Source organism: Mirounga angustirostris, unplaced genomic scaffold, assembly GCF_029215605.1.
Source record: "Mirounga angustirostris isolate CCGP_5_RB_7025 unplaced genomic scaffold, mMirAng1.0.hap1 SCAF_8, whole genome shotgun sequence".
NCBI classification, from domain to species: Eukaryota; Metazoa; Chordata; class Mammalia; order Carnivora; family Phocidae; genus Mirounga; species Mirounga angustirostris.
Genome location: NW_026991716.1, coordinates 85,086,239 through 85,111,949, shown reverse-complemented (window position 1 = coordinate 85,111,949; position 25,711 = coordinate 85,086,239). Strand labels below are relative to the sequence as shown.

The 25,711-nt window shown below is 47.1% G+C and overlaps 1 protein-coding gene across 1 annotated transcript; it reads right to left on the bottom strand.

The window, feature by feature from the left end:
• Positions 1-565: 565 nt before the first annotated feature.
• On the bottom strand, positions 566-2,207 carry POU3F2 (POU class 3 homeobox 2). Its single transcript, XM_045866043.2, has one exon. It carries the CDS (start codon positions 2,205-2,207, stop codon positions 876-878), a length of 1,332 nt encoding a protein of 443 aa, XP_045721999.1. The 3' UTR covers positions 566-875.
• Positions 2,208-25,711: the final 23,504 nt, after the last annotated feature.

Here is a 25,711-nt window from a genome sequence, read left to right as displayed (position 1 = left end):
TGCCTTGGATAAAGCGGGTAGACCATGCACGTTTCCTGAAAGCAGAGAATGATTTATTTTGTACGAAGCCAATCATTTTTGCTTTGGTAAAAGAAGCAAAAAGATGTTACACCAATGTTGGGGTGGGGGGGACCGAAGGTAACCAAAGTTCACAAACAGTAAGAAGAACAAGGGGCAACACGAGAACGTTGGAAATGGAGAGTAGCCAAGAGCTGGCTTCAACTCTCTCTGCTGAATAAAACAAAACAAAACAAAACCCGGCAATTTCAAAATTAACGGTGGGAGAAAGAAAAATACGTTCATGAATTTGTTCATGTAAACTTCAATTTTCTTGCAGTGCAAATTTATGTGGTGAAATTTTGACTACATTAAAGAACATGTGTATATTTCCCTCTTTCCTGATGAGGATCCACATTAAACCAACACAGAGGCATGTGCCAACTCCGAGCATCAGGAAGCTGTTTTGTGTTTATCACGGTTTGGTGGATGTTTTTTTTTTTTTTCTTTTTGGTAATTTATTTAGTTTTGCCAGGTATTTAACTCAGTGCTTGCCATCTCTCTTTCTCTCTTTCTCTCTCTCTCTCTCTATTACACACTCTCTCCTCACTCTCTCTATGAGACACTCCACTCCATTGCCTGGGTACTAGCCTGTAAAGGTCAAAACACATCATTACACCTGCTACCGTTTAAAGGATAGTCCAGTGCCTTAGTTGCTTTCCTTATTATTATTATTTTTTCTTTTTAAGGGACGGGGAAATAATAATTAAAATAAAAGAACAATCAGAAGTTAGAGAGGGAACAAGGGGGCTGGGAAAGGGCCGTGGACCGTAGAGGAGGGGGAGCCCCCGCGCTCTGCCCCTCCCCCCCGCTCGAGTTCACTGGACGGGCGTCTGCACCCCGTGGTGTGGTGGCGTGTCCCTACTCCCCCCGTACACATCCTCGGCGCCCGGCAGAGTCCCTCCGGGAGGGGTCATCCTTTTCTCTTTCTGTCTCCTGTTACAAAACCAAACTCTCACCACCTCCTTCTCCAGCTGTAAGCTGTCCGCGAGGGAGGTGATCTCCTGGGCCGAGGGCTTGGGGCATTTGAGGAAATGGCTCTCCAGAGCCCCCTTGACGCTCACCTCGATGGAGGTCCGCTTTTTCCTCTTGCGCCCCTGCGCTGCGATCTTGTCTATGCTCGTGGGGCTGCCCGAGGACGAGTCCGCCTCCTCCAACCACTTGTTCAACAAAGGCTTCAGCTTGCACATGTTCTTGAAGCTCAGCTGCAGGGCCTCAAACCTGCAGATGGTGGTCTGCGAGAACACGTTGCCGTACAGGGTGCCCAGCGCCAGCCCCACGTCCGCTTGGGTAAATCCCAGTTTGATCCGGCGCTGCTTGAACTGCTTGGCGAACTGCTCCAGGTCATCCGAGGTCGGCGTGTCCTCGTCCGAGTGCGGGTCGTGGTGCGCGCCGGGGTGGCCCGGCGGGCCCTGCGGGGGCGGCGGCGGCGGCGGCTGCTGGTGCGGGTGCGAGTGCGGGTGAGGGTGGTGGTCGGCGTGGTGCGGCTCGTCGTGCGCGTCCCGCAGGCCGTGGTGGTGCAGCCCCGCCGGCTGCCCGCCGGCGCCCAGCATGCCGTTCACCGTGAAGCTGGGCTGCGAGTAGAGCAAGCCGCCGTTGGACGCTCCCATGGAGGGCGGGAGGTGCGCTGCAGCCGCGGCGCTCCGCCATGCCCCGGGCCCCGGGTGGTGGTTGGCGGCGTGGTGCACCAGATGCGGCGGCCGCGGCTGTTGCTGCTGCTGCTGTTGTTGCTGCTGCTGCTGCTGCTGCTGCTGTTGCTGCTGCTGGTGCTGCTGCTGCAGGGCGCCTGGCCCGTGCAGCTCGTCGCCGCGGCCGCCCTGCTGTACCACCACCGAAGGCTTGATGTCCGGCTGGCCCAGGGGGCTGGTGGACCACGGGGAGCCGTCGCCACCGCCCCCGCCGCCGCCCCCGCCCCCGCCGCCGCCGCCGCCGCCCCCGCCGCCGCCGCCGTGGGACAGCGCGGTGATCCACTGGTGAGCGTGGCTGAGCGGGTGCCCGTTGCTCTGCAGCGCGCCGTAGTCGCCCTGCACCAGGCTCTGAGCCTCGCGGTAGCCCCCCGCGCCCTGCTGCATGCCGCCCGGCGGCTCGGCGTGCACGATGGAGGCGCTGGAGGTGAGCAGGCTGTAGTGGTTAGACGCTGCGGTCGCCATGACTCTCGGAGCCGGACTGAGCGCTCCGGTTAAAGGAGCCGCGCATTTGACAGTTACTTTTTCGCCTCGGGCTCCTCTGCTCGCTCGCTCTCTTTCTCTTTCCTCTCTCTCTCCCCCAGCGGGCAGCTCCGACGCCCGCTCCGACGCCTTCTGTTGCTGCTCCTGCTATTACTGCTGCTGCCGCCGCCGCCTCCCGCCCGCCCTCGCTCTCTTTCTCCTCCTCTCCCTCCTTCTTGCTCTCGCTCACTCTCTGACTAGCTCCGCGCTCCCCCCTCTCCCTGCTCTCTCCAGCTCTCTCCCGCTCTCTTGGCAGCGCCAGCTCGCAGCGGCACGCGCCTGGGCCCCGCCCCCTCCGCCCCCTCCCATTGGCTCCGCGCCCTTTGATTTACGTGGATACCGCTAGCAACCTCCCAGGCCGGCGCCACTGATTGGTGTAGAGGTGCCCCCTCCTTCTCCCCCACCCCGGGCGCTGAGTCCTCTCAGCCCTCCTCCAGTCCCCCCTCTCCACCCAATTCAGATTCTCTTAGTTCTCACCACCCTAGCTCCCCAACCCCGGGGCTCCTCCGCCCCTCTTGGATGGGCCCCGCCCCCCATCTGTCTCCCTAGCAGACAAGCTGTGCGTCGGGGTGGGGGCTGGGGGTGGCGGGGTGTGTGTGGCGTGGCGGGGGTGTTGGTGGTGGGGCGGCCTCAGCCCTCTTTCGACCACAGCCACTTGGAAGACTTGGGTGTGTGTGGGAGGTGGAGGGGTGTGTGTCGGTCTACCTTCTCTACCTACTGGGGCTGGGGTGGGGGGTGAAGGAGAGAGAAAAAGAAAGGCTGAGTCGCACGGAGCCTGGGGTAGTCCCATTTTTACTCACCTTGGGACACACACACACACACACACATACACACACCAGCTTTCTTAAACCTAGAGCCAGAAGCCAGACTTGTCCCCCTGTTGAAGTCTCCTTTCCCCCCACGGTTAGAATTTCAGTGTCCACGTGCTCCAAGGCGTGCGGACACTTTTGCCCCAAATAAAGGCCCTCTTCTTCCCCTCCAACCGCCGCTAGCGCAGGCTCTCTTCCCTTTAGGTTCCAGGCCCACTGTCTCCCAGCCCCTGAGCGAGGACCCCATGAGAGGCTGGCTCAGCCTACGCTCGTCCGCTAGTGAGAAACTCCTGTAAAGGCGCGGAACTGCCTGCTCTGACAGCGCAGCGGCCTGGACTGAAAACAAAACAAAACTCACAAAGTCTCTGTCGGATTCACACACTGGGGCGCGCACACAGTTTTTGGTTTAGAAAACCAGGAGCCTGGGCGGGCGGACCTTTGCCTTGTGCAAGGCTACAGGAGTGCAGGCGAGAGGTGCTCAGCCTCCGGGTGCGGTGGAGGCACCGAGGGCCGCTCGGGGAAGCCGAGACGCGGGGCTGCGTGCGCGCTTCCCTGAGCGGCTGGCGTTTTTCAATGCAACTTTTCCGTTAGCTGCTTCGAAAGGGAGGAAGGGTGTGTGAAGGAAAATGGGCTGATGCTAGGGGATTCATCCTAATTAGTAACTTCTACGGGCGCCAGCGGGTGGGGCTGGTCTAACTCAGCTCTTGGGCGCTTGCAAGCGAAGCTCCCCGCTTAGCCTTCAGCCATGAACTCCAGAGCAAGACTGCGGAACCGTACGCTGGCGGCGCCGCTCTACCGAGCGCGAGCGCGTCGCGCGATCAGTTCCCTAGCCGCCCCGAGCAGGTGTCTGCGAGCCGGGTAGGAGAGACCCAGGCGCGGACCCAGGCTGGAGCAGCGGGACCACCACGAAGGGCCAAGTGAAGGGCGCGGATGCTGCGAGGAGAATCAAGAGTTGTTGCCGGGAAGAGGAAAAAAGACCCCAGGGAAAGTGAATCGCGTCCCCACCTCTCACCCTTGGCCCTGCGCGTTGTAGCGCTGGCGCTGCCGGTGGTCTTGTGTTTGTGAAGGAAGCCAAAACAGCGCTCAAGGGGAGCACTTTGGGGCCTCCGAGCATCTTAATCTAGACAGCAAAGTGGAGCGGGCCAGAGAATTCATCACGACTAACGAGGAACGAGCTCTTCGGGGAGTGGCTGAGTTGTTTATAAATCACCACGTTGAGCACCCGCCCGGGCAAGAAGCTTTGGGTGAGGATTTCCACGTGCCCTGTGTTTATGAGTGTGTGTGTGTGGGAGAGAGAGAAATGGATAGGGGAGGGGCGAGCCCACAGGCCGCCAACCGGACGGACCTGCATCCCCCCCACGCGCGCACCCGCGCGGCGAGGCGAGGACACACACGGAGTGGCGCTCGGTTCCAGCGCAAGCGCGGAGCCACTCCGGCCGCGCGCTTGGGGGCTGCTAGGAATCTCGTAACTTTGCCCGGCTAGGGAAGAATGAAAAAGTCCTAGCCTCGGAGCGCGCAGACGCGGCGGCTGGCGCCTGAGGCTCCTCGACTGGGAGCGGAGGGGCTGGGCGGCGGGCAGGACCGCCTCCTCGCGACGGCGGCCCGGAGTTCCCCGCTCTGGGCGCGCGGCTCTCCTGGGGCTTTGGGAGCGCTCGGGCAGCGTGCCAGCCGCGTCCCGTCCAGGCCTGCCGCTCCCCTCTGCCCCACCCCACCCCCGCCCCTCTGCTCGGAGAACTCAGAGATCCCCAGATGGAAGAATCCAGCAGCCGCCGGGAAGAGACGTGTCAGGATACTCAGCAGCTCACCCCCCCCCCCTTTCCCCCTTCCAGGGCAGGTGTCTGCTTTTCTCTGGATTTGATTTCACATTTCTCAAGGGACAAGGCCCTTTGCAGCCCTTGGGGTGATACATTCGAGGGAAGAGAAGGGTTTCCAGACGCATCTCTGAGAGAACCTAGGCGGCTGGGCTCCGAGTCAGTTTAAAAGTATCCCACCTTCCTCTTCTTCTGTCCCCTCCCCTCCAACCCCGGGCAAAGGGCGCTGGGGCGGGGGGCGGGGGGGGGTGCGGGCAAGAATATGCTGCACGTGTACATCAAAACTTCCTGTCTGCAACGGGACTTCACTGGCGATTACCACTCTGAGATCCATCCCACGTTGAGGTTCTGGGTCTCTATTCCACCCCACCCGCCCCACCTCATTTCGCTGGCAGGCGTTGGCTCCAAAACGTTCCCAACAGGGTAACCCTGGTAGTTCTATCGGATTAATACACCCAATAAATCCCCGGGAGTACACAAAGCCGTGCCCAACCCCCGGGCCTCAGCCTCTGCACCCCACCCCCAACCCCGGAGCCGGGCCAATCGCCGGGCGGGCAGGGCTGGGCGCGCACTAGGGCTCTGTGTACCACCTCCCCCCGCGCTTCCCCCGCCTCCCTGCTTGTCGCCGGAGGCCCGGTTGGCGCGAACGCTGGGTCCTGAGTAGCCTCAGCTTCCTGTCTGCCCCCCGGCGCGACTCCTCCCTGGGGCTCTGGGAAGCCAGACTCTCGGGGGTTTTAGCTCCAGATGGGGGCTTCTCCATCTTCCTCCCCCCTCTCCCACCGTCTCGGGTTCCTTTCTTTGAGGCTGACCCCGCCAGGGCAGAGTCTGCAGGTCTGCCAGCCTTTCTCCAACCCGCATAAAAGCACGTTGAAGGTGTCTCGGGGAGACACCTCCAGGTTTTGATTCAGCTCATTCCCTTTCACTGTTCAAAGCAGCTGTTCAAATACAGAGGCTGCTTACGTTGACGTGGAAAGGATTTCAAACAACCCTAAAATGCTTTGAACTGACAAGGTGTCTTGATATCTCCCTCACTCCAGTACAGCTCCCTGAGATCACTCGCTAGGACAATGGCTGAGCAGGCTGTTCAGGCGGGCCTCGCTGCCTGGGGGCGGCTGCAGGGTCCCCTGGGCCCTTTCCGCGAGAACAGGCTTAAGGCGCCCTAAGAAGAGATGCAACGGAGCTAGCCCATAACCTTCCCCTAGGTCCCAGGAAAGCCTGCGCCCTTTTGGCATCCTGACCTGCACTGGTTTGAAGAAGTGGTGCGGACTCCCTCCTGTCCGGGTGCATTGCATAGAGAGGAAACAACTCAACGTATCCGAACTAAACCGAGGAGACCCACATTTTATCTCCACATTGTCACACTCCTCTAAAGAGCGAGCAGGGCTTGGCACCTTAACCCATGGCCTCCAAAGTCTTCACCTGAATAACAGTAATGGTATCAATCCATGCATCTAACATGAACATAATTTATTAACTCATTCATCTACTAAACACACTCACACTATATGTTAATTATCATTTATTTATTTCTATGTACCAGGACTTGGCAGAAAACCCACCATAATCATTCCCATACATTGTGCTGAAAGGACACAGTTATTAAAATAGAGATGAGATGGTGTTCATTTGATAGATCTTAATGTATTTCTTATTTATGTAGTCCCATGATAATAGAAATCAGGAAACAAAGGGAAATTTCTTAGGAGGTGGCAACTGGTTTAAACTTGGGTAAAATTGTCTACTGGTGTTTCCTTTACAGTGTATCCACCTTGGAGGAGGATTGTTTTAATCCCTTCTTTTCCCACTCCTCCTCTTCCCCCCTCCTTCTTCTCTACCTCTTCCCCTCCCCCCTTCCTCCTCCCGTGTCCCGGTCATTCATTCCTGCCCTTTCTACTCTCCTGCTAGCCCCCAGATGATGTTTTATTTGGTGGATAGCTCCCCCACATTTGAATGGAACTTCTTTGCTAAGGGCCTACAGGACGTCAAAACTGAGGCTCCCACTTTAGAGCTGTAACTCTAAACAGCCAATCCACACAAAGAGGCAGCTGGCTGCTTTAATGAAAACCTCCTGAAAGCTTCAAGAACGGCAGTCTTGGGGATGCATTTATAAGGAGCATGGAAAATGCATTTTCAAGTTGCTAGTTCTTATGAAAGACACAAACATTTAACTTCTTAAAAAACAACAGAAATTAATACCTTTAATTATGTAGCATCACACTGTCTCCTCAAATTAAAAAAAAATCTCATACAGATTTATACAAATTACTGTCTATACATGTATTGTGGATCTATCTCTATGTCATGAATGTGGATCTATCTCCATGTCATAAATGGTCTTGAAGAAGAAAAGTTTTCTGAAAGTTGAAACTTCCATTCTTCATATGCTTGGCAACTGTCCATGCCTCACATTCAGATGATTCTATTTTATCTTCACTACTGTGTAAACCAGTGAGATGTAATGTTCTAAGTTCAGTATTTGAAATGAAATTATTTGAATTCATGGATATTAATCTCTTTCCCCCTTTACTTCCAGTTCTGAATCTTGTCATTAAAAATGATCCCCCCTTTGTAGTCCGCAAGTGAATATTTTATAGACAGGCACGGTTTGAAGACTTCTAAAACCACATCACCCAGGCAGTCTAGCTGTTTCAGGGATTACTTTGAGTAATTTATCAAAGGAAGCCTGCTAAATTTTGAGTGGTGAATATGAGGCCTTACAGGGGAGAAAGCATAAAGGACACATTTCATCAGTGTGCAAGATAAATTCTATTTGGAGTTAATACAGCTTGTTTATATTGAAATAGCAGGAACAGAACAGGAGGCAATTGGTGGCTCCTAGTTCCCTTCCTGAAATTTTGTTTTTAAAGGGCTAACTAATGACTTCCTAGCAATGGAGCCCGAGGGTGCCCCCCCCCACTTAAAGCATCCCATCCCCCCAACCCCCCTGCCTTAAAGCAGGTGGATGGCACCTACCAGGACGGAATGACAACTCTTTGATAAAGGGATTTCAACACAAACCTCCTTAGCTCTAAGTATTTGAAAATGAAGCTCTTGCCGCAGTCAGTTCCCTTTCTTATGCTCTGGAGTAATTTGAGAAGCGGAAGGCAAGGGGCGAGAGCGCCCGCACACACCTGCGCAGAGGCGTAGGGGAAGGGGGTCCTCTGCTATTTCACTGGTGCGGTGTCCAAGCGCCAGAGCTGGGTTTCGATCTCTGGGAGAAACAAGGCAGCGTTTGGTTGAGGTTGGGCTTCGTTTTTTTGTTTTTGTTTTTGTTTTTTTATTCTGGCTGCACAGATTAGGAATGCAAATCCCTTCTAAAGTGTACGAATGCACTTGACAATTGTGTTGTTAGTGCCCGGAGGACCTCATCCAGCAGGGGAGGGATGATGCACCGGAGCGAAGTTTTTCTTAAGGGCAGTTAACCACAGCGGTAATAGCTGTGGGCCAGGACTTTCTCGTACGTTTCTGAGTTTTAAACCTGTCATTTTAGGCACCTCTGGACTTAACAAAGTTAGGGATGACTATTTTTTTTAAAGGCAGTTTTCCAGAATGTGGGTCCCGGTGATGTAAAGGGTGGCATCATCCGGAAGACGACGCAGAAAGAGGAAGCTTTAGGCAGGTTGGAGCAATGAGAACAGCTCACTCCTCTTGTCTTTCCTTCGAGTTTTCGATGGTAATCTAGGGCAGCCGGGTCCCAGCATTAAATGCAAAATAGGAACACAGGACACGGCCGAGTCACAGGCCTGATCATATTAACGCCCCAGGTCAGAGGGAGAGAATAATGAATAGACGCAGAGCTCAGTTCGTGGAAGGGAACCTAATTAACCTTGGGAGAGTGAAAGAAAGTCAGAGATCACGCCTAGGATCTTGGTTTAGGATGCTTATATTTACGTGAACGTGAGTGAGTGCGGGTGGGTGGAGGAGGGAGGGAGTAGTTTGCTTTGTGCATTATATTAATAATTGTTTTTTAACCCTGAAAAAAAGCTGGAGTTTGTGCTCCTCAGGACCATCCAATCACTCACAGAATCCCGCAGAGAACTCCGCTGTGGGGGCTCCCGATCTCTGCCAGGAGGTTCTGCGTCTCGGCCTCGGCCTGCGTGCGAGATCAGCCCTGGTAGGGAGAAGGGGCTGCGGCGTCCCCGCGCCCTGGTCTGACCTCGGAGGGACTGCTAGGGAACAGAGCGGGATGGGGGTGGGGGCGTTCCCTGCCACTGAGCCACTGAGCTCCCTGGCAGGTTCTGGCTGCGATCCGGTGGAGGAAGACGAGGGCGAGAAGCGGGAGGCCGGGCCATTGTCCAGGGAGGGCGCATTTTTGTCCGGATGCTGCTGGTTGCTATAGCAAGGAGGGAAATCCAAACAGAAGGGCTCAGTTCGCCTTCTGAGGGCCTGGGAGCAGCGTTCTCTCCTCTCAGCCAAAATAAAAGTGCCGCCCGGGGCCTGGCACCCCTTCCCGGGAAAGCTGACCGCAGGCTCCAGGAGAGGGGCCCGAAGGATCCGGGGACCGAGCGAGGGGAGGGGGTATCCAGCCCCGCAGGGAACGGCCAAGCAGGTGGAGCGGGCGGAATGCACCAGCCACAACTCTCTCTCTCTCTCTCCCCACCCCCTCCCACTCCTTCTCCCCCCCCCCCCCCCCCCCTCGCTCGCACCCGAGGTGACGTCTTTTATTTAGGAAAACCTCACAACCTCAAACTCCTGGGACTTTCCCAGTGGGTGAAAGCCCCTCTCGGCCGGGGCTGATGGCCGCGTTTGGGCGCTGGGAGCGCCGTCGGAGGAGAGCGACCTGCGCGCGGCACGACGCTGTAGCGGGAAGGAGCGACCATAGCAGAGGCAGAAAGACCTGTTTGTCATAAGTTTAAAAATCACTCAAAGGGAAATTTCACTAGAAGGGGGGGGAGTGGATGAGAAAAATTTCACATTTAAAAAAGACTTTTATTTTGCAGTAGTGTGTGGGTTTTTTTTTTTTTTTTAATGTCTTGCTATTCAACTTTGAAAACTGTGTGGAGGAAAGGTTACAATAAAGGCTCTTTACGGCTTATAATTTTTCCCAACAGTATAGCTCAAAATAGCTAGGGGAAGACAGCTGTGTTTAGTTAATTGTGAGATGTTATCTTTAGAAATTTTTAAAATGGAAGATACTAGTTTACTCTAGGTCAGGTAAAAAGTTAGGCTATTATTTGTGGGGACAAATTAGCTACACCAGAAGGGCACAGGATAGTAGGGAGTTTAAAAAATTAATTCTCTTACTCTCCTGTGACTTTTAAATTCTCTCTCTCCCTCTTCCCTCCCTTCTCTCTCCTTCTTTCTTTCATTTCTTTTTCTGTCCCTCTTCTCTCTGTTTGTCTCTTGCCTAGAAGCTGCCTGAAAAACTAGAGAGGAAACTTTTATTTGACCAGAGGAAGCCATTTGAAAGGCATAGTCAAGAGCTTTTTTCTCCCTCCTCCATTTAAAATATATCCTTTCCTTCCCAGTGACAAGTCCCTTAAAAAAAAAAAAGTTTACACAACTTTGTAAGAAGTTCCTTAATTCATAATAACATTCACATTTTAAAAAATGCTTGAAAGAAATCATGTTAATGAAGAGAACATTTGCAGTAATTTGGTGATAATTATCAGAATCGCCACATACTCGCAGAGGCTTGAACAATACGTGTTCGGAGAAAAGCAAAACACATTATTTTAATAGTCTGATATGCAAACTATGGACCGTTCAATTATGTGGCTTAATAATGCATACATGATGTGATCTTGTTATTGGGATGGGAAGGTCTGCGGTGAGTCACTCCTAAGACCAAGTGTGCTTTCACATCCAGTAAAATCCATTGCCATGGATCAGGGGTCCCTGCCAAACTGCATTTAAGAGAATAAAAATTAATGACTGAGAATTTGAGCGTTAAATTAACATTAATTATATGACCTGCATGCTGGAAAGATTAAATTTCTTACGCCCTAATTAGATAACGTCTCCTCATATATCAAACAATTTCCATTTTCATTTCCAGGTTTCAGGAAAACAGGACAAGGTGGGGACAGGCAGTAGTTAAAGGTTTTCCTTCTCTGAGGTCAGAGTTGGGGTCTCCAGCCACCATCTCCACTGCTTCCCTTTTCTTCTTCCCTTGACTTTGCCATGAAAAGCTCTCAGGTTGGAGGTCACATTACAGAGAAGTAAGCTCATTCTCCACTTCTTACTGCCACTGGTAGTTGGAGAGCAGGGGACTTGGTGGGCAGTCCCCAAATAGACCTGGAGCATTGGAGAGGGACCTCTTGCAGCTGTCCCAAAGAAGCCTGGGCCACCTGTCAGTGTCTTAGGCCAGGAAAACTAGGTGGTAAGATCCCTGGCAGGGACGCAGAAGAAAGGAGAGTCCAGTCAAAATGTACCACGGACCCTTTTAGAGTAGAAACGTCTGAGCTAGAAGTGCAAGGATGCAAGTGATGCTCAATGTTGTGTTTGGAAAAGAAAAAAAAGGTTTTCTTAGGTGGGGGACAACCAAAGGCCAAGACAACCGTACCCCTTTCTTTCGTGAAGAGGTCCATAAGAGGTTTGTCTACCATCTCCCCAGCAGTGCCCTGACATTTTGAAATCTCACTCCATGCTGGCCACAGGCACCCATGCTGGCGAGGCTAGTATGGCCTGTCTGACCGTGTCTGGGGCCAACACACGGCTGGCCTCGGCCCCCAGGTGAAGAATGAGCCAGGTGTGTGGGTGGGTGTGTCCCCAGGACTTGAAAACCTGTTACCGATTAAGCGGGGGCAGGGAAAGGTCAGGATTAGGGTAAGCAGTACCCCCACCCCACCCCCACCCCCCAGGACAGATGGTCTGTGGTGACGCGTCCCTTCCCTCCATTCCTAAAACGCAATTTAGGGGTCCCAGGGCTCCGAAGAAAGCTGCCATGTGCATTTGGTTTGGAAACAATGCACGAGGACTTAAATTCCTGGGATTAGAATTCCGAGTTTCCTCGTGGCTACTCCGTGTGGCCCCAGACCTCTCACGTTTCCTCCTCCCCCTTCCTCCTCGCCTCCTCATCTCTAGGGACAGTAAAGACTGCCGGGACCTTTCGGACAGCTGCCCCGAGCACCGGGCAGGACAAACCGAGCAAGATTAAAACCTCAAGGCGGCGGATTCTAAGTCACTCAGAATAGAGTTTTCACGTGTCAGTGTTCCCATTCAGCCACTTTCAGGCTTCTGGCGAAAAGGGCAGGCGTGCGTGAGCGCTAGTCTACGCGGTCGTAAATAGTGTGTTACGTGCCAGGGGAAAGGGGGGTGTTAGGAAAGTTAGCAGATGCGGGAGGGAGGGGGTCTCTGCCTGCGGGCTCCCCTTCCCGCGGAGCCGTCGGGCACCGGAGGGACGGTCGCCGCCAGGGGGGCGGCGCGGAGAGGGGCGCGGAGACGGGCGCGTCCCGCCGGCCCCTGCAGGGCAGAGGCTCCCGGAGGCCCCAGGCGGGGCGGCTGTCTCCCGCGCTCCTGCCCCGCCGGGCCCTCCGGCCGCCCGCCCCACGGCGCCGCTGCGCGCTGCCCAACGCACGCTCACCCTTGGCAGTTACTTGGCGCTCTCCGAGTCGCCAGTGAAAGCCAACCTCAGGGGTGGAACGGACCTGAAAGTTAGCCCACCTGTTACCCGGGGCTCGACCGTGTCTGCCTCAGATCCGCGCCAAGCCTGGGGCCCCGGGATTGCGGGCCGAGAGGCGGGGCTGGGCTCCGAAGCCGGGTGCGGCGCCTGCACCGAGTCCGGGGAGGGCTCGGGGACTCGGGAAAGTCTGGCGACGTTTCTCCTGCTCCCCGCCCACCTGCTGCTCACCGAGGGGGGTGTTGGAAGGGAGGGCGTAAGGCTCGGGGGTAAAGTGGGTGAGGTGGAAGTGAAAACGAATAAAAGATGGTCCTTCCCGCCTTCCCGAAAAATCCAGAAATTTCTCTTTTGGCAGAGAAACGTCTCTCCTGGCAGGTCTACAGAATTAGAACGTCGCAGCTGTTGTGGCCAGAACTTCGCAGCCCCGCTCCTTGGGCAGAGAGAAGCCTCTGTTCACTCACCACAGCTCCCTCTTCCTCTCTCCGCAGCGCTTTCGGTTTGAAACGTGTTTCTCCTTTACACAAACCACCCCCCACCCCAGCGTGCCTTTGCTCGAAATGGTGACTCCTTGTAGAAATTGGAAAATCAATACTAGTTTAGCTTCTTCCGTGAGATGATGCACTGTCTAACCTTACAGGGAGGGAAACAGCCGAAGGCACAGCTCCAGCCTCTGGAGAATTTTACATAGAAATTTACGATGAATGATACTCCTGAGCGCTGCTGAAATATACTTTGGTTAGTAGCATTACTATAAGCCCAAGACACACCTCTTAAATACGTATTCACTATTTGGTCGTGGTTGAGGTTTGGTTAAATGATTGACCAGAAGCTCGCACTGTGGGTGTTTATTCTTCCTGTTTTCTTAAACCACTTCTTGGATGGTTTCCTGATAGTTTTCAGATGTCATTTGCAGCACAGACAGATTTCATATGCCTAGTGCAGATTGTCTTCAAAGTTCTAGTTTAAAGAGCATTATGTAAGCCTCTCTCTATTTACATAAGAGCTTTAACTCAAACCTCTCAGAAAACCATTTATTACCAACTGAAACCCATCCAGGGGAGCAGCATAACCGACCTGTATCTTTATGACACTCTCAAAAACAGCAGTAGTTCATTCATTTTGGAAAAAAGAGAAAAGTAGATGTAACAAAGAATTGGAGTATTTTGCATCTTATTCAGCTTGGTTTTATATCATTTAAGCATTATTCTTAAGCTTCAGGCAGCGCCAGTATTTATAGGATGCACTTTTTCTCTATCTGGTCATTATTTAGGTGACAGAGATGGTCCTGTCCCCCTCAAGTGCATTCCTAAATGTGAGAACAAAGATCTTTTAGTTAGTAGAATCAATTAAGTACAAAGTTTACTAAATTCTAAATTACTAAAAGGATTCATGAATACATGATCACTGTAAACAAAAGTCAAGCAATAATACAATATATAGGATAAAAAGTTTTATTTCTTTTTTTACTATCTGTACTTTCATCACATTCCCTTTCCCATAGATAACCACTGATAGTGTTTCCTTTCTCCCTTTCTTTCTCCTTTTTCTTCCTCCCTCCTTTTTTTCTATCTACTTACTAAACTTTGGAGCAGATTCGGATTGTTACACATTGTTACAGTTACTTTTAGGAAGATGGAGCCTGGTGAGATAGGAAATTTAGTAACGAGGAGTTAAAAATTGGGACACTATAGGAAAAGACAATATCTTGTCCCAAATCACATGGGATGCTAGTTTTGGGGTATTGCTCAATTTGTGTTACTGCATTAGCTGGGAAAAAAGCCAGTTGGACACTGGCACCTTCAGGTCAACAGAAAAGATCAACAAGGGCCCTAGGGACATCTTTGCTTAACTATTAGAAGCAAGAAATTACTCCAGGAGAGTTTTTAGAGTCTGAGGTTCTTCATGGTGGCCATCTTTTATTTAAACAATCTTCCCTCTCCCTGCACTGGCAGGACAGATGCTATTCTACAGCTGTGTCTCAAATATGGAATTTGCCCCATTAGGGACTTGTCCTGTTAGGGCATCTTCTCAGAGGAGGCCCCTTCTAAGATGTAAATAAGTGCTGTTATGGGTAGTTACACCAAGAGGTTTTGTGAATCAGACAGGTTGTGTCTCAAGTGTTTTCTATCACCTGCCACCCTTCTCCTCACTCTTCCCTATCACTCCGGCCACACAGTTCCAAGTCTGCCCTTTGTAACTTTTTAATCCATTTAGACTCTTTTCTCCGAGGGACTCCTCACTATTGCCTTCCCTGTCATCATTAATCTGATAAGGCAATCAATGCTAAGGTGTTAAAAGCTGATAAATGCTAAGGGACATTTACTTTTTCCAAAGCAGTTGGAGGGTCCATGTCATAGGCCCACAACAATGAATCTCAGTAGTGGAACTGGAATTTAAGACTGTGGTTAGCAGATGGGGAAGATATTTTAGGCAAGAGGCATTCACAGCATTCCTAAAATAAAGCCACATGGCCGTGAGTCATGTTCTTTGTCCTCTCTTTAAAGACCTGCTCTACCTCTGTGATGTACCCAGATATGAAATTTCTACTGGAAGAACAGTGCCCCAGTAATTGAGCAGTGTTGGAAACATTTTAATGGGATTGATGTTGTATTGAAGAATTTACTTCCAGTAATAGGTTCCATGGAACTGACCACTCTCTAGGGAGAATGACCCATGATTGGCCAATAGAAGTATTTGTCCCCATAGTGATTGGTTCAGGAAGTGCACATGGCCTGAGCAGACCGATCAGAGCCAATAAATATTTGGACTCATAATTTTGGCCAGAATGATGAGAAAGGAGAAAAAAAAATAAAGCTCAGATACCTTATATACTAAGATAAAAGCCTTCATCTTCTGGGAGCTTTGTTGTGGTGAGGATATGCTAGATAGAAACCAATACAGAGAGAAATAACATGATATAATTGAGCCCCTGGATTCATCTGTGTCTGAGTTGTTGTTTTTTTGTTACTTAAGCCAAGAAATCAGCACCCCGCTATCCCTGAAGTTAGTTTGAGTTTCTATCACTTGAAGTTTAAACAGCCTTGATTCATTGATTCTCATGCTCTTAAGGTTGAGTTAATCATACATCTCAGTTCATGGCACATTATGATTATTGCTTCATGCAAAGCCCTTTTCATAGCTATCTCCTTTCCTTCCTTCTCCTTTATCCCTATATCTCATTCTGGTTCCTATCTGTCATAGCCACCGTTTTTTTTTTTTTTTTTTTTTTAAGATTTTATTTATTTATTTGAGAGAGAGAGCGAGAGATAGAGCATGAGCAGGGGAGAGAGGGAGAAGGGGAGAGAGGGAGAAGAGGCTCCCCACTGAGCAGAGAGCCCCACATGGGGCTTGATCCCAGGACCCTGGGATCATGACCTGAGCTGAAGGCAGACGCTTAACTGACTGAGACACCCAGGTGCCCCAATAAGCCACCATTCTAATATGTTGTATGTATTCTTGAAAATACATACTGTTTTTCTGAAGGCATTATTTTTAATTCATGTAAATGACACTGTGTTGAATGTCTTGTTCTGCTTCTTGCTCTTTTACTCAGTACTGTGTATTTAATATCTTTTTGTGTTGCTTATGTTTACATCTATTTTGTTGCTTCCAACTGCTACATAGTTCTCCTTCATGTGTGTATTAGTCAAGCTCCAGTAGGCAAAAAACAAACCATACTAGGCATCTCAATAGGGAATTTAATATAAGAAGTTGATTACACAGGTGTTGGAGAGCTGAAAATGCAAAAAAGCAAAGACTAATGGAATATAGACGTAATAATTGCACAAAGAGTAGGGCTGGGAGAAAAAAATATAAAAGACTGAGGCTATTTAAGCTTTCAAGTTTGGAGGAGAAGCCTCAGGGAGCTGGGACTCAGAGCTCCGAAGAGGGAGTGCTCCTCAGTTGGTACGAATGCACCTGAAGTAAAAGGAATAGTCTTGAAGAGTTGGGACTCAAACTTCAGGAGGCACTGAGGGCAGGACTAACCAGGCTGCTTCTAGGAGTGACACAAAGCATTGGAGGTTAAAATTTACACTGCTGCCAGGGTGAAGTGTCTTTGCTTGGGTGACACTGACAGGTGTCAAATACTTGGCCACTTTATTTATTTTAATTTTAAATTTGCTTTTTTGCCAATTAGTACTCACATGTACAACTTCCTGTGAAAATTTTCTTTAAAATGTTATGATAGGGGAGCCTGGGTGGCTCAGTTGGTTAAGTGTCTGCCTTTGGCTCAGGTCATGATCCCAGGGTCCTGGGATCGAGCCCTGCGTTGGGCTCCCTGCTCAGTGGAGAGCCTGCTTCTCCCTCTTCCTCTGCCACTCCCCCTGCTTGTGCTCTCTCAAATAAATAAATAAATAAATAAATAAATAAATAAATAAATAAATAAATAAAATCTTTAAAAAAATAAAATAAAATGTTGTGATAATCCTATCAAACATTTAATGGGTATGAATTTACTAATATATAAAAAAATCAATCAATAAATAAGAAGAAGACAAATACATATACTTTTTAAAAATCTATATGCTTAATGATTTTATTTCTTATTTAGTCCATCAATTACACACATTTTAGACATTCATGCTCCGTATCACTTAGGCTTTCTCTCATATCTAACATTCATGTCCCCATGCTACATTCTGAAAAACTTTTCCAGGTCTTTACTGCATTTCATAACTTTACACTAATTCTTTCTTCAGCTGTATTTAATATGCTATTAAATCAATCTGTTAAATATATCATTTTACTTTCACATCTAACATTTTTAGAAATTATATTTGCTTTTTTGTTTGCTTTGTCATTCTTTTTTTTTTATTTTAGAGGGGAAGGGACTGGGGGGATGGGTTAGCCTGGTGATGGGTATTAAAGAGGGTACGTATTGAATGGAGCACTGGGTGTTATATGCAAACAATGAATCATGGAACACTACACACATATACTTTTAAGTATTTTCAATGCTGAAGAAAGAATTTTGCGGGATAAATTCAGTCAACATTTCATCCTCAAAAAAGAGTCTCTGGCTTTGTCTTGCAGAGTTCAGGAATATTCCAGTCTTATTAATGCAGGGGAGCAAGCAAACCTCATCTAATTCACACTGTGGGGACAGTATAAGAGCAAGCATTCACTAAAGCTGGAAGTGGGCGTTACTGGCTACTCAAAACAGTTTATAAGAAATGGCCATCCATTAAATAGTGCATTGTTTACATTACTGTCTGTGAGAGTGTCCCCCTTGGAGGATATGTTCAGCTCTTCCAGGAGAGCCCAAGGAAGTCCAGATAAAGGACAAAAAGGATGCATTTTCCCTTGTGCTTCATAGTTTTCCCTGGGTACTCAGTCAAGGCCAGACTGTCTGTGGTACACTGCCTATTCAGTACCTGGCTCTGTGTTTATGGGGCTGCCACAGTACGTATGAAAGTGGAACTCTGTTCTATTTTTCTATTTGAGAGACATGAATAAAATCTAATCTTTTCTTAATCTTTTTCTACTTAAAAAATCTTTAATTGACCAAGGAAATTCCTTTTGCCTTCCTTCACGCTGCCTTTCTCAACCAAACAGCGAGCTCTTACTAGATGCCAAAGGATGTAAAGTGAATAAGCCACTGTGTTAAGAGATGAGGCTAGCAAATACCACTGTGCTTCTCACAGACTAGTGGCGGAAGATAGATAGGTAAATATTAGAATGTGGGTTGTGATATCTGTCACTCATTTACTGACTAAATTTACTTATTCATTCTATTTCACATGCCCCTGTATGCCATGTACTGTACTAAACCTCTAAAGCAGTGGTTCTCAATCTTGGTTCACATTAGGTGAGGCGCCTGAGAAAACTAAGAAAGAGGTGTTGGTCTACCCTTAGGAGTAATCATGTAAGAGGTTAAGCTTGGGCACAGGGAGTGTGAACACTGCCCAGGTGATTCTTATATGCAGCCCAGGTTGAGAACCCCGGTTCCAAAGAGATAAAGACATCGTCCCGTTCCCCATAATTTCATGGCAGAAACAGACAAGTAACCAGACAATTATAATCCAGTGTGAAGAGCCTTATGACAGAGACGAGTATGAGGAGCTAAGGTCCTTCTTCTTCCCAGTTTTACGGATGAAGAATCTAAGAGTCTCACATGTTAATAGATTTGTCCAGAATCATGGGTTGATAGAGCCAGGGTATAAATCCAAATCAGTCAAATCTGACTGATCTAAACTGCGACACTAACTCCCAATAGAAGGAAACTGTACCTCCCGTAGAAGGAAAAGATGAGAGCCAGGACTATTTATTTTCATTATTTTATAAGGGAATTCATAGTGTTTTTGTATGTTCTAATATGGATATAGTATTCATATGAGTTTCTAAAGGTTTGCAAGTGAAAAACTATAACAGCTATAAAAAATACTCTGGTGATTCCATGTTCTCAAAATATTTTCTGAACTAGATATCCATAAGGAAATCCTGTAAAGGTGATATGATATTTTTACATCATGATTCCTGTGTGTCTTGGAATAGACACCTAACACAATTGGGCAATGTTTATTTACTTATTATTCTCATGGGAGTATGATAATAGCAAATATAATTCTGGAATTCAGGGTGGAGGCCTCTATGATAACCTGACCCATAATGATTAACTCTTGAAATATACAACACAATGTAAATCGGACATCCCCTAGGCCTTCTCAAGTGTCATTCTAGTTAGTCGTTTTTGCTTTCCTAGATACTACACAGCATCTTCTTATTTTTTATGCAGGAAACTGTAAAAATCTGAATGCAAAGTTTCTGTTTAAGTTATTCAATTTTAGGTTTTTATTTTTTATAGGTTTTCTTTAGGAAAACTTTTGCCTGTGGAAAAACATCTCAGCTCATCATAAAAAGGGTATACGCAGGCAAAAAGCAAAATGACTTTTCTACATTTTCTACTGATGTTTTATACATCAGTGAGGTTGTGCATGACATGTCCAAATTGAAAAGAAAAAAACTGAAGCAGCATCTCTGTGATGTCCATCTGGAGGTTTCCTGAGTAAGGTGTATTAGCCAAACTCTGGAAGAAACCCCTAGCCCTTGCCAAAACAGCACTGGGGCTGGAACTGACAGAAAAGATGTGAAATAAAGCAGAATTTTACAATTTTAACTACACTGCAGCAGTGACCCAGTGAGAACAAGGGAGTCTAGATAGAGAGTCAACTTCTAAAAATAAACTTTAAAAAGAAAAATAAACCCACTGAGGCAAATACTTTCTGAGATAATAAGCAGTTGAGTGTCATTGAGATATTTAATAGTTATATTAGAATGCTTTTGATTCAGAGATTTCAGAATATCTGAAACTTAAAAATATCACAATGATTCAAATTATGCATATCTATCGGGGGTCTGTTAAATGTCATATAGCCCTTTCATTTTTATCTGTGAGATTGTATTGAGTTTCTATTGAGCTGATTTTATGAAAATGTCCTACAAAATTCAAGGTAAATTTTCTCCCCTAGATCTCATTTTGTAATAATAATAAGCAATGATTACTACTTTCGGTCATTGTATATAATAAAAACTACTTATTTCCATTCATGGGTTGATATATGCAAACCAACTTCTTTCTGGGCCACACCCAGGAAGCAGGTATTTGTCTTTATTTGGTATCTCAAAGAGACTGGGACCTGTAAGAAATTCAACATGGGTAACTCAGCATGAGATGCCCCACGATAGGCATTTGATCCTCAGGAAGCAATGGATGGAGGTTGGAAAGGGCTTTTCCAGGATGCAAAGTTATACCTGTGATAGGCAGCTTGCCTTCTATACAAATTGTCTGTGAAACTGGGCTGTTGTAATGTTGCTACTGTAATGTTGCATCCTATGAGGAAGGATGCAAGTAATGACTTCTAACCCCAAACCCAACTGTCTTAACAATAAGAAAGTTCTGTTGTCCTACATACCAAGAAATCCTGAGAAAGCATAGCTCCCATGTTGTTCATTGGCTCATCGATTCAGTAAGAACCCAGTTCTATTTTTTTTTTCCCCTCAGCTATCTCTAGTCTTCTCAGCTGGCTTCCCTCAGGGTTACAAAGTGGTTCCTGCAGTTCTAGGCATGAGATGCAGATACCACGATGCTCGATAGTTGAAGGATCTTTGATTCCATGTGTCTCTTTAGTGAGAGGAAGTTAACTTTTCCTGAAGTCTCCAGCAGTCCATATCCATAGGCTGGAACTGGGTGGTATGCACATGCCCAAACCAGCTGCTAGCCAAGGAGACAGGATCATCCCAATCGGATCCTAATGAGGATTTACCCTGAGTCATAGGAGGAGAACGGACACTTAAATTGGAGCCATTTCTGATAAAGAAGAAGGTGGAATGACTCTTAGCTGGGCAAAAATAGGTGACTCTCTGGGGACAATAAAGAGAGGGATAGAGGAGAATGAGAGGGACAAAATAGTTTAAGGAAATAGAACTTAGAGATGATTCTTCATAACAGATGGATTTATAGCTATTGGAAGAAGGTGGCAACAGAGTAGAAGGACTCTAATTTTAGCCATCCTAAGTGGGCTTCTATGTACACCAGGCCAGCACTGTGGGTAAAACAGAATGGGGAATTGGAAGCTTCGTGTATTACTGAATTAATGTCAGTTTTGTTTTTGGTTGCTTAAGCCAATTAAGGTTATTTTACAATAAAACCTTGCAAGAAGAGGCTGCAGTTGAGTGACTTGCTCAGATTCACATGATAAATTTGATGATTCCCTCCACCTGTGCAGCTTGGAAACAGATGTGGAAATAGTCTAGAGGGAATGTCTGATTCTCCTCATTCATTCATTCATTCATTCATTCATTTATTTCCTCACTCATTCATTTCTTTACAAATATTTATTGAGCACCTATATGCCAAGTGCCATTTTAAATTCTGGAATTAATACTGAAATAAGTATAGCGTGTCTGTCATGAAGCTTACATTCTAGAGGGAAGAGAAAAACAATAAATATATAAAGAACAGATGGTGATAAGTTCCTTGGAGAAAAATAAACCACTGCAGGATAGGGTGAGGCAAATGTGGTGTTTTACATGGCACGTTCAGAAAAAACCTTATTAAAAGGGTATTTGATCTGAGACCACAAGGAAGGAGTGGCCTTGAGGTTATCTAGGGGAGGAATGTTTCAGACAGAAGGAATAGAAATTACAAAGATCCTGAAGTAGGAGCTGGCTTGAAGGCCACAAAGGCCAGAGTGGCTGGGCCAGAGAAAAGAAGATGGAAAATAATGAGGAGTGAGTTTAGAGAAGTAAAAAATCATGCAGAGTATCGTAGGCCAGTGGTTTTCACAGTGTGTTCCCCAGACCAACGGCCTCAGCATCTCCTGGAAACTTGTTAGAAATGCTAAATCCGAAACTCTGGGGGCTGGGCCCCAGCACTTGGTGTTTCAACAAGACTCCAGGTGATTCTGATTCTGTTGCAGCTAAGGTTTTAGAGCCAGAGTTGGAGGCTATTGTAAGAACTTTGGATGTTAATATTTAAACAAAATATCATCTTTTATTTTTTAAATTTTTTGTTTTTGGGAGAGAGAAAATGTGAGCCTGGAGGAGGGGCAGAGGGAAAGAGAGAGAGAATCTCAAGCAGGCTCCACACTCAGCACAGAGCCTGATGTGGGGCTCAATCTCAGGACCCTGAGATCATGACTGGAGCTGAAATTAAGAGTCGGGTGCTCAACCAACTGAACCACCCAGATACCCCCAAAGTATCACCTTTTAAATAGAGATAGGATCTTGCCTTACGCTTATACTATTTTCCCTTACCTTGGTCTGGGCCTTGTCAAATGCTGCCTTTATTTAAAATTTTGAGATTTTGTTCATTAATTTTTTGCATTTCTTTACTTTTTAAAAAATTTATTTAAATTCAACTAATTAACATATAATGCATTATTCATTTCAGAAGTAGAGTTCAGTGATTCCTCAGTCTTATATGACACCCAGTGCTCATTACATCCTGTGCCCTCCTCAATGTCCATCACCCCATTTTCCCATCCCCCATCCCCCTCCACTCCAGCAACCCTCAGTTTGTTTCTGATGATTAAGAACCTCTTATAGTTTGTTTCCCTCTAATTTCCTCTTGTTTTATTTTTTCCCTCCCTTCCCCTATGATCCTCTGTTTTGTTTCTTAAATTCCGCATATGGGTGAAATCATATGATAATTGTCTCTCTGATTGATTTATTTCACTTAGCATAATACCCTCTAGTTCCATCCATGTCATTGCAAATGGCAAGATTTCATTTTTTTGATGGTTTAGTAATATTCCATTGTGTATCTTTATCCATTCATCTGTTGATGAACATCTGGTCTTTTCCATAGTTTGGCTATTGTGGACATTGCTGCTATAAATATTGGGGTGCAGGTGCCCCTTCAGATCACTATATCTGTGTCTTTGGGGTAAATACCCAGTAGTGCAATTGCTGGGTTGTCTGGTAGCTCTATTTTCAACTTTTTGAGGAACCTCCATACTGTTTCCAGAGTGGCTGCACCAGCTTGCCTTCCCACCAACAGTGTAGGAGGGTTCCCCTTTCTCTGCATCCTCGCCAACATCTGTTGTTTCCTGACTTGTTAAAATTTTATCCATTCTGACCAGTGTGTCGTGGTATCTCATTGTGGTTTTGATTTGTATTTCCCTGATTTGCATTTATTTTCATTTAAAAATATTACATTAAAACATTACTTATCTCAATTAATGAGTTGTTGGCATTTCCTCAAAATTTGCACCTGCAATGAGTATCTCACCCACCTTGTTCCACTGTCTAGGCAAAATAAACACAGAGGCTAGGAATACAGTCAGTGGTGACTCTGATGAAAGATGGCTCAGCATTGATGGTAGGATAAAATTAAACTGGGAAGGTTCAAGAGGGAAAGGGAAGAGAGGAATTGAAGACGGTGAAATTACACCATTCTTTTAAGTTTTGCTATCAAAGAGGAGCAGAGAAATGGTCACTAGCCATAGGGCATGTGGGGTCAAATGTGGGTTTTATTTTATATGGAGAATATCACAGCATGTTTGATGCAGAAAGAATGTTACAGAATTGGGGGGTTGATAATACAGAAGAGGGAACATATACCATAGATGGAAGAGAAGCTGGACACCTGAGTATGTAAATGTGTTGCTGAGAGGGCCCTAGGCTTGGAGTGAGGACAGGGATGTATTTTCAGTTTACTAGAAGCAAATCAAGGGGTGCCTGGGTGGCTCAGTTGGTTAAGCGTCTGCCTTAGGCTCAGGTCACGATCCCTGGGATCAAGCCCTACGTCGGGCTCTCTGCTTCCTGCTCTCGGGCAGTCTGCTTCTCCCTCTCTTCCCTGCTCACGCTCTCTCTCACTCTCTCTCTCTCTCAAATAAATGGATAAAATCTTTTGAAAAAAGAAGCAAATCAAGTCAGCTGTTAAGAGGACAAATGCAACATATTCCTGTAATTAACCCTTGTAACTATTGTAAATGTAACCTGTGTAACAGAATGGGCAAACATTCTTAGCAATTGTTTTGTCACACGTAGAGAAATGTGATCAATATGGATCATTCTTGTAATGTCCTTTGACGAAGGGCCAGGTCATATGAAGGGAAGTTGCTTGAGTATTTAACCTTTCGATGTTTAATAAGATGTAAGTCGAGAAGTCGACTTTCAGAGGAGCAGACGGATGAGCATTCTTAAATGTCCCTTCTGTCCACTGGGTTTTTGGTTGGAACTGGATGTCAAATACTTCAAGGTGATTTTGTCAAGCTTGGTGTCTATCAGTTATTCCCATTGTGGAATAAGGACACAGGGCACCACTTTGGGAACCAACTGGTGGTATCAATACATTTATTGAGAAAGTTAAGGAGCTTGCTTTGGGTTCTGGCCCTGACACAAATTCTGCAATTCACATGGAGGGTCATAGACAGACCTGAGGGTTTTCCTCAGAAAGCAGCTGAAACAGTGTTTGGTTAAGACTACCTAACGAGCACAGCAGAGATTATTTTAGCTTTAATTTTTTGGGGGGAGAGGGTGTTATCAAACATCCATAGCCATAGAAAAATGTTAGGTTGCTGCAGTATGCATTTACTAGCCTGGCATCCTGACAGGCCTCCCTGGGGTACAGAACACATCCCTCAGAGGACCGAATGGATTGGACGCATGTATGGAATTATTTGTTATTGATCATTTAAAGGTTGGCGATATCAGCCTGGAATTGTAATTTTCATTAAAATTTTCTTTTTCTTAGTTTTTTTTACCCCTGACAGTAAGAGGCTAAAAAGGATCATTTGGCACTTAAGAAAATAGTCGAATAAAGCAAATGCCACAATTAAAATATAGTCAAACTAAGTATTTTGTATAGCACAAACTAAATAAATGTGCACTAACTTGGGGTGCCTGAGTGGTGCAGTTGGTTATGCGTCTGTCTCTTGGTTTCGGCTCAGGTTGTGATCTCAGGGTTGTGCTCCCAGGGGCCTGAGATCAAGCCCCGCGGCCAGCTCTGCTCTCAGTGCGGAGTCTGCTGGAGACTCTTGCTTCCTCTGCTCGTCCTGCTTGTGCCCCCTCCTCCTCAAATAAATAAATCTTTTAAAAAAATGTGCACTGACTACCTTTTGCAAACTTCAGCTTGTGAGGTTAGTGACAAATAAACCCAGTCATAGCATAGCCCATAGTGTGTGTCTCAAATGTCTTTTATCCTTCCTTTTTTCTGCCACCAGTGAAGAAACTGGGTAATGGGGATGGACTGAGGAACTGCAGCCGTAGTAACTGAGCATCAGCCTGCCTGGAGGAGCCTGGACATACTGAAGAGGGTGGAAGGAAGGAGCAAAGTCTTGGGGCTATGCTAGATGACAAGGGGGAGACAGGGTGCTGAGGGGCCCAGAGAAGTGTCACAGGGTTAAACTCATGTAGACACCAAAGTTCCACTTGGGGAGGATCATGAACTGCTATCCTGGGGTTAAAGTGCCAGGATTTTCACAAAACCACTAAGAAGTCCTATCTTTAAGGGGGAAACTATTCAAGTCTCTGGTCTCTTAGAGATGACTCATCTCAAAGTCATTTTATACTTTTGAAATTTGTCAATGATATAATGGGAGCAAAGTTTTTCCTGTAAAGAAGACATAGGCTGTTTGTTCCCTGCAAAGGAAGTGAAAAATGAGGAAACCATCTGGCATTTGCTCAAAATATCTAGATAATTGAGGCCAAAGTATCTTTTAGCTTAATTTTATATCAATGAACATCCTTCATGCCCCCTTCCACATTTGGTGTGTAGAAAGTATCTCAAGGAAAGAGCCTGAAATTTTCTAAGAAGGATTT

Excerpts from the sequence above, each read along its gene's own strand:
- POU3F2 (XM_045866043.2), bottom strand. The coding sequence starts at position 2,207 with ATGGCGACCGCAGCGTCTAACCACTACAGCCTGCTCACCTCCAGCGCC.